Source organism: Pseudonaja textilis, chromosome 2 (assembly GCF_049901715.1).
Source record: "Pseudonaja textilis isolate UNSWEBS1 chromosome 2, rPseTex1.2, whole genome shotgun sequence".
Taxonomy (NCBI): Eukaryota; Metazoa; Chordata; class Lepidosauria; order Squamata; family Elapidae; genus Pseudonaja; species Pseudonaja textilis.
The window spans coordinates 226,345,506-226,360,585 of NC_141991.1; the positions used below are offsets into that span (position 1 = coordinate 226,345,506).

The window sequence follows — 15,080 nt, forward strand, 5'->3', positions numbered from 1 at the left end:
GAAAAGAAAGGTAAATTCAGGAAATAAATATGCAAATATGCATTTTAACATTCTTGAATGTATTAATCTGAAAGGTTTAATTTCCATTTTCCTGCATCAGCTTTTTTTATAAAATGTCATGCCCTATAAATATGCTGTTATTTTCTATAGTCAAGTACCCCCTTAACAAATCTTCTCATTAATATGTAAATTTAAAGTCAATCGGTCTTCTCCCTGACAGCACCATGAATTCCTAGTGCACTGTATAATCGATTTTGACTTGGCAACCACTATTTATCAAAGATGTCAGTTAGAAAAATTATGGAAAATGCAGTACAATTGATATGACTGCAATATATTTTGTCAACATTTAATTGTTCCTCAAATCATACATTTACATATAAACAGACTAAATACTGATCTATAATGATGCAGATAAACTAAATTAAAAATCTGTTTTACTACATAAGAAGCTTGTTATATGCTTATTCAAAAAAGTACTAGAAGAAAAAATGAGGACCTACTGATTGTTAAGATTTCAGAGATTTCCTTCTGCTCTTTTAGCAACTAAATGAGAAATCTGCTTATTTATTTGATTTAGGTAGCAGTATCCAGATAGATGGATGGCTTCCTTTCCCCCTCCTCCAATGTCATTCCAAAAAGTCTTAAAGACTTGATTGATAGGTTAAAAGCCTTAAAGACTTATCAGATATGTATTTATATGCGGATGTTGTTGGCCAGTCTTACCATCTTGTTCTTTATTTTTCTTTATAACCCCATTTCTCTTGTACTTTCTACAAACTTGGTTTTATTGTGAGTCTTCAGAGTCAGTCTAGAGTCAGGCAGTGAATGCTGCTATTTCTTATATATATTTATAAGAATAGGAACTAATCACTTATTTACTAATGACTTTTTCTTGCCATTCTAAGACACAGTATATTGCATTATGTCCATACTATTTAGTCTCAACTTAAGTAAACAATAGTTTAGCTAAAAGATTGAAAATTGAGTGATGCTTTGATAATATATCTATGAATGACCATCATATTTAAAAACCTGAAATATCTTTCCATAAATATGGAAGCAAAAATTTAAATGTACCTGTGCCCATAAAAAATTATGGAAATTAAAAATGTTTAGTTTCCAGTAGTCACTAAAAACTAGCACTGGCCCATATCAACAGGATTAGAATTAGAAGAGAACTAGAAATTCTAACTCATGTAGACAAATATGAGAAACACTACTTGAAATTACTGGGATGATCTTATTAATTGGCACAAGAAAATTACAACTTTTTAAAAGTTAGAAAATCTAAAAGAAAAGGTTGAAACTATGCATATAAAAAAGGTATATACTTAAGCAGAAATTCAGGAATTAGAACATGGAAATTTGAAAGTACCTGTGTAAGAAGAAAAGAAAAGAGAAAACAAAAGTGATACTATCACAGTTTTTAATAAACCGCCTTGCCAAGCAAGAGACATGGTTGAAGATTTTCTGCATCAGATGACCAGACTTTCAAAGAAGCATGCAGTAGGATAATGGGAGATCTCAATTATCCTGACATCTACTGGGAATCTAACTCAGCCAAGAGCCAGAAGTCCAACAAATTCTTGTCCTCTCTTACTGACAACTTCATTTATCAGAAGATGGGGGTTCGGGAGGGAATCAAAGAAAATAAGTTAAAAAACTGAAGGGCACTGGTACCTTGGGGAAAGTAGTTGTGTTATGTTTGGATTTTTGATATACAAAAGAGGAAGAACTGAGAAAAATCAAATCTGTATACTGGTTTGAAGCATTTAGAAAATGTGATTGTAATCCTTAACTAGATGGGAAAAAATCATGAAGACTGGAGAATAACAAATATTATCTCCATCTACAAAAAGGAGAAGCTATAGATTTATCAGCTTGACATATATAATAGGCAAGGTCCTCAGATTATTAAACTGTATGCTTTAAACATTTGGATATGCAGGTGACAATTAATAGGAGTTGCATGGCTCATTGCAGATATATGGTTAATAGTTTGGGTAGAGCAGGAGAACCATTTAATTATATAGTACTGGACATCAACAAAATTTTAGACAAACTCATAATAATCTGCTTTATGAAAAGATATAAAAATGAACTATGGGCCAGACAATATCACTGTTAAACAAACTCAGAACTAGCTGAATAACCACATCAAAGAGTGCTTGTTAATGGCTCCATTTCAATTTCCTAAATGGAAGTTTTAAATGGAGTGCCAGAAAGCTCTGTTCAGGGCCTTGTGCTGCTCAGCATTTTAATCAATGACTTGCATGAGTAAGTTGAGGGGTCACTTATCAAGTCAGAATATGACACAAAGCTAGGAGGGGTGGCTAATAAGTTAGAGCAGAGAGAGAAGATTTTAAAAGCCAGAGACAGGCCTGAGCAGTAATGAATAGAATGGAATTTTAATAGGGAGACATGTCGAGTTCTGCACCTGGGGAAAATGAAAGGGAGAAGTGTAGAATGGGTGTGAACCCAGCAAGAGTACATATAAAAACAGAATAGAATAGAATAGAATAGAATAGAATAGAATAGAATAGAATAGAATAGAATAGAATAGAATAGAATAGAATAGAATTCTTTATTGGCCAAGTGTGAGTTTGTCTTGGTGCAAGTGCTCTCAGTGTACATAAAAGAAAAGATACATTCATCAAGAGTCAAGAATCATAAGGTACAACACTTAATAATAATCATAGGGTACAATAAGATGGGTGATTGTCAGCCCTCTTGTGTAAACCACAATGAAGTAATTATACTTTATTAGAATAGTAGAAGACCACATTAACAAAATCTTGCAAGTCTGAAGGTACAAACTTCCCACAGTTAAAATGACAGTGGGTCCTATTAGGTGGGTCCTCCCTAAGCTTCTTCCTCTGACTATTTGAAGGCTCTCTTTTGTCTGTTTCTTAGGCAGCAACTCTATTCCTCATTCCCCAAGGACATCAACACATTCCATTATAGTGGCCTTGTCAATCACAAGTTCAATATGAACCAACAATGATACAATTGCTATAGAGGCAAGTACAATCATGGTGGACTAGGTGTGTAGATGATGAGATAAAAAATAATTGTTTCACTCTGTTCAGTTCCACTCTGCTCCAACTCACTTGGAATACTATGTCCAGTTCTGGGCACCATAGTTCAGAAAAAACAGTGGAAACCTTGAACAAGTTCAGAACACCTCAACCAAGATATCAGGGAATGTAGCCCCCAAGTCCTGTGAGAAATACTTAGAGGATCTGGGTAGGTTTTGTTTACAAAATAGATACATGAAAGATTATATGAAAACAAGGTTGTCACACAAAATATGGAGTGGAATTATTCTCAGTTGCCTAGAGGATTAAAATTAGAAAGAAATAAGTTCAGAGTAGACATTAAGAAGAACTTCCTGACTATATGAGCTGTTAGCCAATGGAGCAGGCTGCCTTCCAAAATAATAAGTTCTCCATTGCTAGAGAACTTCAGTCAGTGCATGGAATGTCACCTCCCCAGAAATGATATTATATATCCTGCACTAATAAGGAGTTTGACTAAATAACATCTAAGGTATTTTTCAACTCTATGAATCTATCATTCGACCAACATTGCACTCATGAAGAAATTCTTCCTCATCAAGGAAAGGGATCTGAATAACCAGGTAGGACACAGATCAAGCATGAACTAGAGGTGTGCTGCAGCTGCCAAAACAGCCAATGAACTACTGGGCTGCATCAAGTATATAATATTGCTTTCAAGAAAAGTGACAATTCCACTCTTTGCAGCATTGGTTAAATTTTTTCCAAACCGATGTGCAGGACTGATCAACATTGGAAACATTTACAGGTAGCTCTGATTTAGCGACCACCATTGGGGCTGGCAACTTGGTCACTAAGCAATGCAGTCATTAAGTGAAATGACTGCAACTGTGTTTACAATTTTACTTCAGCTTTCCTTTGTTTTACAACAACAGAAGGATACAATCCCAAAGTGTGGGAATCCAAATGGCAGGGAAGATTTCTAGAACATGATTTGTAGGGAAGCCAGATTAAAAGACACATCTTATAACACACACACAGCTCACCCCTTGGAATGTTTATCTCAGCCCTGGAATAATTATTAAGGAAGAAATCAATGTTTGTATTTACATTCATTGGGGACGAAGAGATTACAAGAGAATAAGCAGACACACAATGAAGAATACACGGAGAATGGAATGCGCTAGCGCCAGCTGTTTACCTAGAGCACTTAGAAGGCACAAGACTTTATTGTGAAACTGATTAGGGTCTTATCAATTTCAGTCAGACAAGTCTAATCAGATAATTAAGGTCACAGAGCTGAAAACTTTTACAGGCACATTGCATTGGGAGAAAAGCAGTTCCCAAAGAAAATGCTTGTTTAGGGTTTTGTGGGAAGTGGGGAAATGGGTCAGGTACAGGACATAAATACTGACTAATAATAATAATACTTTATTTGCGGTCACAGACCAAAACACAAGTACAACAAAAGAAGAACATGGGAAAATTAATCATGAACAATTGGTCACCAAAAACTTGACTAAGGGGAATTACAGCGTTCTCCTCTGATGGTTACAGCTCTTTAAAAAAATTTGGAAACCAAAGAAGTGATATATGAGGAGCCAAATACTGACTATAATGGCAAACATGACTGAGAGAGAAGAGCCACTGAGAAGATTGTATAGCCAGGCATTAATCTCTGAGAAAGTATATACACAGGCATTGATTATAAGATTACTTTTTCATCATAGTTATAACTGCTATCACTGCCTAAGGCTAAATGAGGATTACCAGTAGATGCAGTTATTATTGCCCAAAGGAGGCATACCAGTTACTGAAAGCAAAAGTTCACATACTTTTGCTATACAGAGATGTGTGTGTATGTATGTATGTATGTATGTATGTATGTATGTATGTATGTGTATATATATATATATATGTGTATATATATATATATATATATACACAAATAGTGTGTGTGTGTGTGTGTGTGTGTAAGCATGCATGCATGCAATGCATGCATTTGTGAGGGTATATGCACACACACACACACACACACACACACATACATAACCCACATATACACACTCTTTGTGTGGGTGTATAAGTATTACTAGTACTGTTTGATATAAATTGTTAGTGTCCAGAACTGAAATATATATTTAAAAGTCTGCTTTTAACAACACAGAGCTATTCAAGAAAAATTTTAAGTGGCTTACCTCTTTGCAAGGGCTCACAAACTGTGTTCGTGCATACCGAGTCAGCATGTGAACAATAACAACCTGTCCCCATTCTTCCACATCAATTAGTAGATTACAGAGCTTTCGGTAGTTCTTGTGAATCAGATCTATTCTCTCTGGACATACTTCTTCAAATGCCATCACGACACTCCCTGCTACAAGCTAGAGAAAAATAATTTAAAACACATAAAGGGTCAGTAATTTTGACTAAGAACCTTATTTTAAATTTAAACATGAGAGGGTCAAAGGCGTGAGTCAAACTTGTGGCCGATGGGCTGGATGCGTCATGCACTGGTCATGCCCACACCCGATTTAGCAAAGGGGGGGGGATCACAATATGTCATGTGACGCTACTTTGGCTATGCAGTTTGGCACGGCTGCTCTAAGGGATAAATGAATTATCAAGAAGCAGGAGAGAAAATGATATCGAAGAGGTTAGACTAGCTCTCCGCTCACATATAATTGCAGAATTACATTTTGTACCTTTGGTATTACCCATGCCTTAAAAATCTGGTGTTTTTTTGCCAGAAAGTGCAGCAAAACCACCGATTTTGGAAACTGTCAAGACCAAATAGGTATTAAGAGCTAGATTCTTCATTTCTACAGATTATATTACAGAATATTCCACCATTAGTCAGTTTCTACAGTTCTTCCAAATAACTGCTGACACATAGAAGTCTGCCTTAATTTTTGCTAGCTTTCAAGTTCAAATAACAGTATATATAAAGCCTGCAAAATTTTGAGACATAAACCATAACTTTTATAAAACCTGCTTTTTATTACGATAGTTGCTTATAACTTCAAGTATCTTATGTGCTGAGGTCAAGTTTTTGTTTTTCAATGAAAATAATTGCTAACGTTACAAAACTCTTAAATACATTATTGAGTAGTTGATTTGTAAGCATGTAGAAACCTGCAAGAAACCTGACTGGTAGAAGTTTATTAAGTCTAAATCACAGCAAGTCAACCTGATTCCTTTTTTTAAAAAAAAATAGGGCGACTCTTTTAATTGGTAAACGGAAACTTCATTCAGTGAAATTTCTTATGAGATTTTAGTAGTGAAGATGACAAAAAGTTAGATAGATTATGTCATTTTTAGATGGCTATAGATATGATGAAACAATTGTATGAAGTATTAATGGTTCTATGCCAAGATGAAAAGAAGTTTCAAATGGAGAGCCACAGAGTTCTATTCTAAAACTGTCTAGTACATTCAAAACTGATTCGGAAGATGGGTCAGAAAATATGACCATCATATATCACCATAACTTTTGCACTCTGCATAAAAGTGAGGGAAAAGCAAACACTTAAAGGGCATATCAATCAAGAGGACTAGAACAGGCCTGTCAAACTGGCAGCCCACGGACTGGTTATGTCACAAGCAGGCCACGCCTATCCTGTGACGTGAACAAGTTTGACACCTGTGATCTAGAACAATGGGCAGAAATTAGCAAAATAAAATCTCAAAAAGGAAAAATCTGAAATATTTTTGCTAGGAAAGGAAAAAAAGCAAAGACACAAGAATGAAGGTTGGGACAACCATACACATTAGTCACCAGAATGAAAACTTCTTTATTTCAGTCAATAACCAACATAAAACAATAATGAAGCAAAAATACTACATCAGTCACTAAAACAAAATTCCTTACTCTGCTAAGATGCAAGTATTTGTTTCAATGTTATACCATTTCACATCCAACTAAGAAACAAGACTGTAAGTCCTTTGTGATAAGCTAGCTTTACCACTAGGGTAATACTGCAAAAGAGCCTTTTTCCTGGCCAGCTCAGAAGGAAACAGAACTGACAGCAGAAGAATCAAATTTACTGTTCTCCTTTCCAGACTAGTTGGCACCTATTTGAATTTCTTGTACCTACAGTTGATCAGGACAATCAGTAAATGTAAAGCTGTCTAGAGAGCACCTTCCCAAATAATTTGCAGCATACCAGTTTGTCCTGTGTAAACCACACATTTTCCCTTTATTTTCTCTTTCTTTTCTTTTTTGCTGTACTAATTATTTGCAAGGAACCTTTCAATGTTCCACAACATTTAAAATTCAAAAACAATACCATGTCTTGCCTCTGTTAACTGTTAGTTAGAATATAACATAATGACTTGTCACTGTGCATTACCTATTATCTTTTCCTTAACTGCTGTAATTGAATTTTGTTTTGTTTCAGACAACATGCTATGCAAAATAGATAACCTGACAAGGCTTCTATATGAAACAACTGATACATATGCAGTTAAGCATGCATGTGAAGGTTTCTAGCTGCAAATTAATGTCACATTGTAGCAGAGAACTAGGAATCCACATTTCAACCTCTAAAATTTCCCCAATGATTTAAAATAAGCAATTAAATAGAAATACAATTTACTGAAATGGTACTTTCAGAAAAAATATTAAATACAATGATATTCATGTTACAGGTTTTCCCTATTTTTCATTGACATCTGCTTTATTAATATGCACCTATTATTACAACTGAAAGAAAACAGCTCAGAATATAGTTCTGCTATTATGCTAAACAAGTTCCAAATCCTGTGGGGATTGTATAAATTACCAATAACTATAAACGTGACGTTGCATTTATTGCCTTCAGCCTTGCTCCATACTGGAACCTGCTGGTCCCAGCATGTATAGAACTCATTCCATAAAAAACAGAATTGATTATTTGTAAAAAAAACCTAAAGAAAATGCAGTCTACTTACATTTATTTCCTATCACATCATTTGTAAAGGGGGGGATTTCATTTTTAAAAAAATATTCTACCTTTTTTGTTTCTTTCCCAAATGTTTTTAATATTTCTTACCTTGACTGGCTTTATCAGTAATGGGATATATCTGGTACAGGGATTAGTACCAGATATAAAGATAAATTAAACATTTTACTTAAAATAACAAATCTTAAATACAAAGGATTGTGTTCTTTCATTTTATTTTCACACAGTATCAAATATATACTTTTTAAAATGATTCCTTGTAAGTGTCACTTCTTAAGAAATTATTTCTTTGCAAAAAATATAAATTCTTTAAAACTAACTTCAAGAAATTGGCAAAATGTTTACTGTATTAAACATAAATGTTTAAATTCATAATTAATATACAAAGAATAGTATTTCCAAGGAAATGTTAAATAAACCTAGGAAGACTAACACAATGAGACATCATTTTGGACAGATTTCTATAAATTTGTAAAGCTCAGCAGTATGTCATAAAATAATATTTAATTTTAAATTACCCTCTTAAAATATAAATGAAAAAGTTTATAAAGGTATCATTGACAAGATTAAAATTAAAGATTAGTTTTACTAGATGGGAAAATATAAATCATTCTTACAAAACTTGCAATGAGCTCATCAAATTCAAATACAGCTTTCCATTAAGGTTTTTTTATATATTAAAGCAAATAAACATGGTTCATTTGTCTTCCAGTGGTTGCCATGTTTTTCTGTGCTGTTGCTATGAACTTCAGCCATTATCTGCGCTCCAAGGTAAACTACATGAACCATCAACAAAAGTGACACCCAATCTATGGAGTTCATATTTTCTCCAGATTATCTATGCTAGTTGACAAGCTGGTAATGAAAAAAATCACACTAAGCAAATGGTTCTCTAATAACAATAAATTTTCTATAAAATTATGAAGGGTACAAAATGTTTCCTTGCATCTATTTTGTCATGAATTCTAATTAATGCTGCAAAAACCTGAGAGTGCTGGGTCATCACAAGAAGTATATCAAGGCTTGATTGATACTATGGGGCAAGTTGGCCTACACTGCCAACATTTTCTTCTTTTAAATTAATGGCCATCCCACCTACCCTAATCATATAGCTCAAATTATATTCCTCTTCTTATTTCAATTTTCTGAAAGCATGGAGGCTGGTAAAGATCAGTCATTTATCTTCTAATAGCTGGATAATAGATCTATCACAATATAGCATCTGCAGAAATTCAGGTTCCCCCCCCCACGTAAATATTTTACAAACATTGAATCAGTATCTTTAAAACACACCAGATTATTCATATATCTGTAAACTAAGCATTACATTTTATACATTATCTCTTGCATATTTGTTACATATGGTTAAGAAATACATCTGATTTTGCTTCATTTCCCTCACAACAGAACATCAGAATACATTAGCAATTTTAATGAAAAAACTATTAAGAGTCATAGTAATAAAATAAACACATGCATGACCTACAAATTTTTAGACTTCCCAGGAGTAAGCTGCTACAGATAACCCTTCTTCACAAGGTACATGGACAGTCACTTTACTTTAAATGAAATATATACTTAAATCCAGAGCTGCAGACCCAAAAAGGCCAATAAGCATCAAGGAAGCTGTATTTATGGAATCCCTGGGGCTCTCTGAGCTTCACTGTTTGCAGACGTTTCCTTACCTGATTAGGTAACATCATCAGTAATCACATCATCAGAGCACTAATGATGTTACCTAAATGGGTAATGAAAGGACTGCAAGCAAGGAACCAAACTCTGACAGCACCAAGAACTCCATACTTCAACCCTGAATTACATATTGCTTCTATTGAAAGCTATATCTCCTATAACATACAGGTAGCCTTACACCTCTATACAGCAATTGTGCCTGAAATTTCCTTTGCTAATCAAGGCAGTTGTTAAAGGAGTCATGCCCCATTTTACAACCTTTTTTGCCATAGTTATTGAGCAGTTAAGTGAACCATGCAGTCGTTAAGTGAATTTGGCTTTCCGCATTGACTTTGCTTATCAGAGATTCCCTAGGAAGGTTACAAATGGCAGTCCCAGGATTTTAAAACCATTGAAAATCATGCCAAGCACCTGAAGTCTGGTCATGTGACTGTGGGGATGCAGTCACTTTTTTCAGTGCCATTATAAATAATGGTCATTAAATGAATGGTTGTAAGTCCAGGACTACCTGTACTGTAAACTATGAGGCTACGTTTCTATACTCACTTCCATATTATTATTATTTTGGTCTAAAGATTAAATAATCTTCCTACAAAATCTGTAGGACTCCAAATGTAAAGGTATCTAGAATAATCTTTATGGTTTTTTTCTATTTTCTTTTTCATCTAAGAGATACAAAATGAATTAAAATGGATAAAATAACAACTAATCAACTTGTATGGAAAGCAACATCTAAAAGCCAGGATTATTTCAACCTTAGTTAAAGCAGAACTAAATAATTTTTATTCTGATATTTTCCAGTAATAATCATACCTTCATATTTAAAGTATTAATTATGAGAATTTTCCAAAAAAGAGGGATCATTCAACATTATTTAGAATATGGTTTCTTGCCTCCTCTTAACAAGGACTGGTCTACCCTAGCTAGTTCCTGAAACGATGCTGGTAAATATAATCCATAAAGCTTTAATAAAGGAATTACATAATTGACATAGCCCCTATAATCTAAAAAAAAGCTATCCTAAAAATGACTTCTAAGCAATTTTGGACAGAACTCTTCCTCTGAGCTTTCAATCTGTAATATGTTTAGCATCCAGTCATTCAGAGAAGGTTGATAATAATATGGTTATTTTATTTTCTTAGCTTTATGGTTTTTATAAAGATATTGTATGTCAATAGAGTCCATGTGTACTGAAAGGCAGGATTGTAAATAAATAAATATAAGTAAATAAATACATAAAAGATATAATAACTTAAGGGGAAGGGATTTAGAAATTCACTAATTCATATTGCCTACATTTAATTTATAAATTTCATTTCTTTAATTCAGACTTTCTAGACAAGAACACAGTGGGAAACGAGAAGAAATTATTGAGGTATCAGCAACCACCATATCTGTTCACAATGTCAACCTTTTCAATCATAAAGTAGCACTTCTAGTTCACCCTAAGTTTTATTTTATTAGAATTTTGTCCCATCTTTATTAATGTATCAGTAGCTATATATAAAACCTGAACTCTTAACCTTATGAGTTTTATGCTTAAAATGGCTTAACGTAAATAAAAATATCATGATTCTAATTTCATTATAAAGCTTGCTAATTTTTGTTACTTACCGTGCTTTTGTCTTTCAAAAGCTTCTCTATTACTTCTATTAACATTTCTTTTTGTTCTGGATCAAGACTAGAAATTTAACATAAAAATGTTATCACATATTCGACAGATTTGGGCTAAATGTATATTTTAAGTGGACAAAAAGGAACAAGTGTATTGGATTTCATTCTAAATTATAATATGGATATATTTCTACTGGACAATGAAAAAGAAAAAATTAAAGAAATTTTATCAGAGCTTTTTCAGGTGCTCAATAAAAATTGAACTTGTCATATACAGAGTATATTCTATTCTACATCTATGCTGAAACAGACAATCAAAGTAAATTTTGTTGATTTTTATCTCCATTAGCAGATGGTTCTAATCATAAATTTTATTCAATTTCATTAGGCTAACTATTAAAAACATTTCTTATATATTAATGGTTAGAGATAACTTACCTGTAAAGTTTCTGAATTGCATGGGCAGCATTTTTTCTAACATAAGGTGATAAATCAGCTGATGCTTCTTTGATAGCAAGCATCATAATTGGAACAATAATTGGCACTCTGATACTTGATAGCACTCGCAAAGCACTTGCACGAATTAACTGATTATGATCCTAAAATAAAAATAAAATACAAATAATCTTGAAATAAATGCCACATTAAAATCATACATATTTATTTTTGTTTTTTCTAACTTTTTTATTCTTAACATCTTATTTTATGACACAGTTCTACAAAAGAATTGAAAAGAATAATCTAGTCCAGCCACTGTAGATATTTATCTAACAGATACAAAACAATCAAAACTTGTTTGAACTTTTAAATTCCCCATTAGATAATTAAAACCAAAGTAGATAGAACAGCCTATATTTAGGTTATCTAGTAAAATGTACACTTAGAACAGTGGTTCCCAACCTTTTTTTTGTCCCGCACCCCTAAAGAAATTTCACTCGAACCTCGCACCCCCTGAAATTTAGACTTTAGGAACTACTGAACGCGTTAAATATATGGTAGGATTGAATCTTTTCAGCTATGTATGTGACGGCCACTAAATGATACTTAACTCTAAAATGAAAACAAAGTTAATCCATTGCATAATAAATAAAAATGCTAACATATAGCCAATATCCTATTATTTACCTGGACTTTTCTCGCACCCCCTGGAATATCGTCTCACACCCCCAGGGGGTGCGAGCACCCCAGGTTGGGAACCCCTGACTTAGAATCATAATTAATTTATTGCTTTGTCTATTAAATCCTTTTGATAAAAATGAGAACATCAAATCGCTGAGCAAATTCAACAATTTGTAAACATTTTTCTTTGAATTAGAAATACTAAAAATTATTTTCATGAACTCTTCATTTTTCTTGATTGGGAAACACACAGAATTTGGTATAAGTGGTTATATAGATATTTTATAGAGTAGAGGGTAGGGAATAGAATAGAATAGAATAGAATAGAATAGAATAGAATAGAATAGAATAGAAGGCACAGCAGGGCTTCATAATGCCAAGCCGATCTCCGATGACAAGACGTTGTGGTTTCTAATCACTGCAGAAGCGGCTGAGGGATCCCTGGAGAACCAATGTGTATTCCAACGTCAGTCTTTACCAATTTGCCATCAAAATGATGTTACTAGAAAGCAATCTAGACTTGTATTAAAATTATAATTTAGAATTGCCCATTTAAGTATTACGTTGAAATTCAAACCTGTTTACTTTGTCCTAGTCCGGTCAAGGAAGCAACCAAGCTGCCTTCCTCACAAAGACTGAGCTAAAACTGGGGACGCTAAGGAGGAGGCCGTGGAGGGGGAGGAGAGTCCTATCAATCAAGCCCAGCCTATCCAATCTAAGTCTAAGCGCCTCCCACTGCTGGATGCTCGGAGCATCTCATTGGAGAATAGAATAGAATAGAATAGAATAGAATAGAATAGAATAGAATAGAATAGAATAGAATAGAATAGAATAGAATAGAACAGAACAGAACAGAACAGAATTTGGCCAGGTGTGATTAGACACATATGGAATTTTATCTCCAGTGCAAAAGCTCTCTGTGTACATACAAAAACAACATAGTAATGATGATACCAATAAGAGGTAGTAGAAAAGATGAGAAGAAGAATAGCCATACTACATGGGTAAATATACGTAGACATAAGACAGTACTATGGGAATTAGGGGTTCATCAGAGTGGTGACACGAAGGACAAAACTGTTTCTATGTCTAATTTTTTTGGCTTGCAATGCCCTGTAGTGGCATTCCGTGGGAGGAGTTGAAACACATTATGTCCAGGATGTGAGGGGTCTGTAGATATTTTCTCAGTTCTCTTTGACCCGTGCAGTATTCAGGTCATCAATGGAAGGCAGGCTGGTTTGCAAGTCCTACCCATCAGTTGGAAGTCTGTACCTGTCCTGTTTAGTTGCTGTACCAAATCAGACAGTTATAGAAATACAAATGACAGGCTCAATAATTCCTCTGTAGAACTGTATCAACATCTCCAGGGGCAGTCTGAACTTTTTGAGTTGATGCAAGAAGAACATTCTTTGCTGTGCCTTTTTGATAATGGTTCTAATGTTAGGCATCCTTTTCAAATCCTAGAACCCAAAAACTTGAAGGACTCAACTGTTGTTACTGTGTTGTTGAATATAGTAAGAAGTGATAGAACAGAACAGCTCTTTCTAAAATCCACTCTCATCTCTACAGTTTTAAGCATATTCAGTTCCAGATTGCTCCGGCTGCACTAGAAAATCAGTTGTTCAACCTCCCGAATATACTGTATGCAGACTCATCACTGTCTAGAATGACACCAATGACTATTGTATCATCTGCAAATTTCAGTACTTTAACAGATGGATCCTTAGATAGGTAGTCATTGGTATTGAGAGAAAAGATTAATGGAGAGAACACACAGCCCTAAGGGATGGTGGTGTCTGTGCTTATAGTTTGAGTATTTGATGTGACTTTACCTAGCTTCATCTGCTGCTTTCTGTCAGAAAGCTTATAATCCCCCTATAAGTATAGACTGGCACAGCTAGCTGATAAATAAATTAAATAATTCTGTGAGATGTCATCACAATCTGCGTTACTGATGAATATAGAGTCTATTATGTCCAGAAAATACACCACAACAGTTAAAAACAACCTGATAGCATTTCTACAGCTATTTTTAAATCTGCAATTCCTAAAAGCAGTAGTGCCTTTCCCCAAGATTGTGCAACTGCCTGTCACACTCCTGCTATATATGAAGTGTCTGAAATATGTCACTGCATTTTATTCCTCTAATCAATGTCTTTACATTCCTTTTAGAATTCCACAGCGTCTGACACATAGTCCAAATAGAATAATGCGTAAGCAGGAGCAGTTATGTAACATATAACAAGTGTACTATTGTAGTTTATTTCAGTAGTCAACATTGAAGAATGTATAAGGCTTGCATAAACTAAAGTTGTTACCAAGAATTTGATTAAAACAATGTTATTCATTCCAGTTTTCTATAAATATTGTACGCCCTTCCTGGTAAACCTTCATGTTTCTAACCCAATTAGAGAAATAACAGATTTGATATCTGCGAAGGGCAATCTATTAGATCCAATCAGATTGGATTCAACCATGGTGACTGCCATTAAAATACCACTGAAAAATTATCTTCCCTGCAACTCTAAGTACAAGTGTGTAATTTTCTCTAGGAGTGAGGAAACCCTCCCAAGCAGATCTGAGATGCCTGCAAGGAGCTGAAAGAGAAGGACATTTCAGTTATACAAACAGAAAACCATATCTGCAAAACTGGATTTAATCACTTTCAACTTTTAAAATGGCACTTTATATAAGC

The 15,080-nt window shown here is 34.1% G+C and overlaps 1 protein-coding gene across 3 annotated transcripts in view; it reads right to left on the reverse strand.

The window, feature by feature from the left end:
* The window catches only part of AP3B1 (adaptor related protein complex 3 subunit beta 1), a 153,906-nt gene that overhangs the window by 110,431 nt on the left and 28,395 nt on the right, over positions 1-15,080 (reverse strand). For all 3 annotated transcript variants that reach the window (XM_026717706.2, XM_026717698.2, XM_087927188.1), the window contains exons 5-7: positions 11,705-11,865; positions 11,267-11,333; positions 5,219-5,401 (exon numbers count right to left, since the gene is read on the reverse strand). In XM_026717706.2, coding sequence (XP_026573491.1) covers positions 5,219-5,401; positions 11,267-11,333; positions 11,705-11,865 — 411 coding nt within the window. The remainder of the gene's footprint in view (positions 1-5,218; positions 5,402-11,266; positions 11,334-11,704; positions 11,866-15,080) is intronic.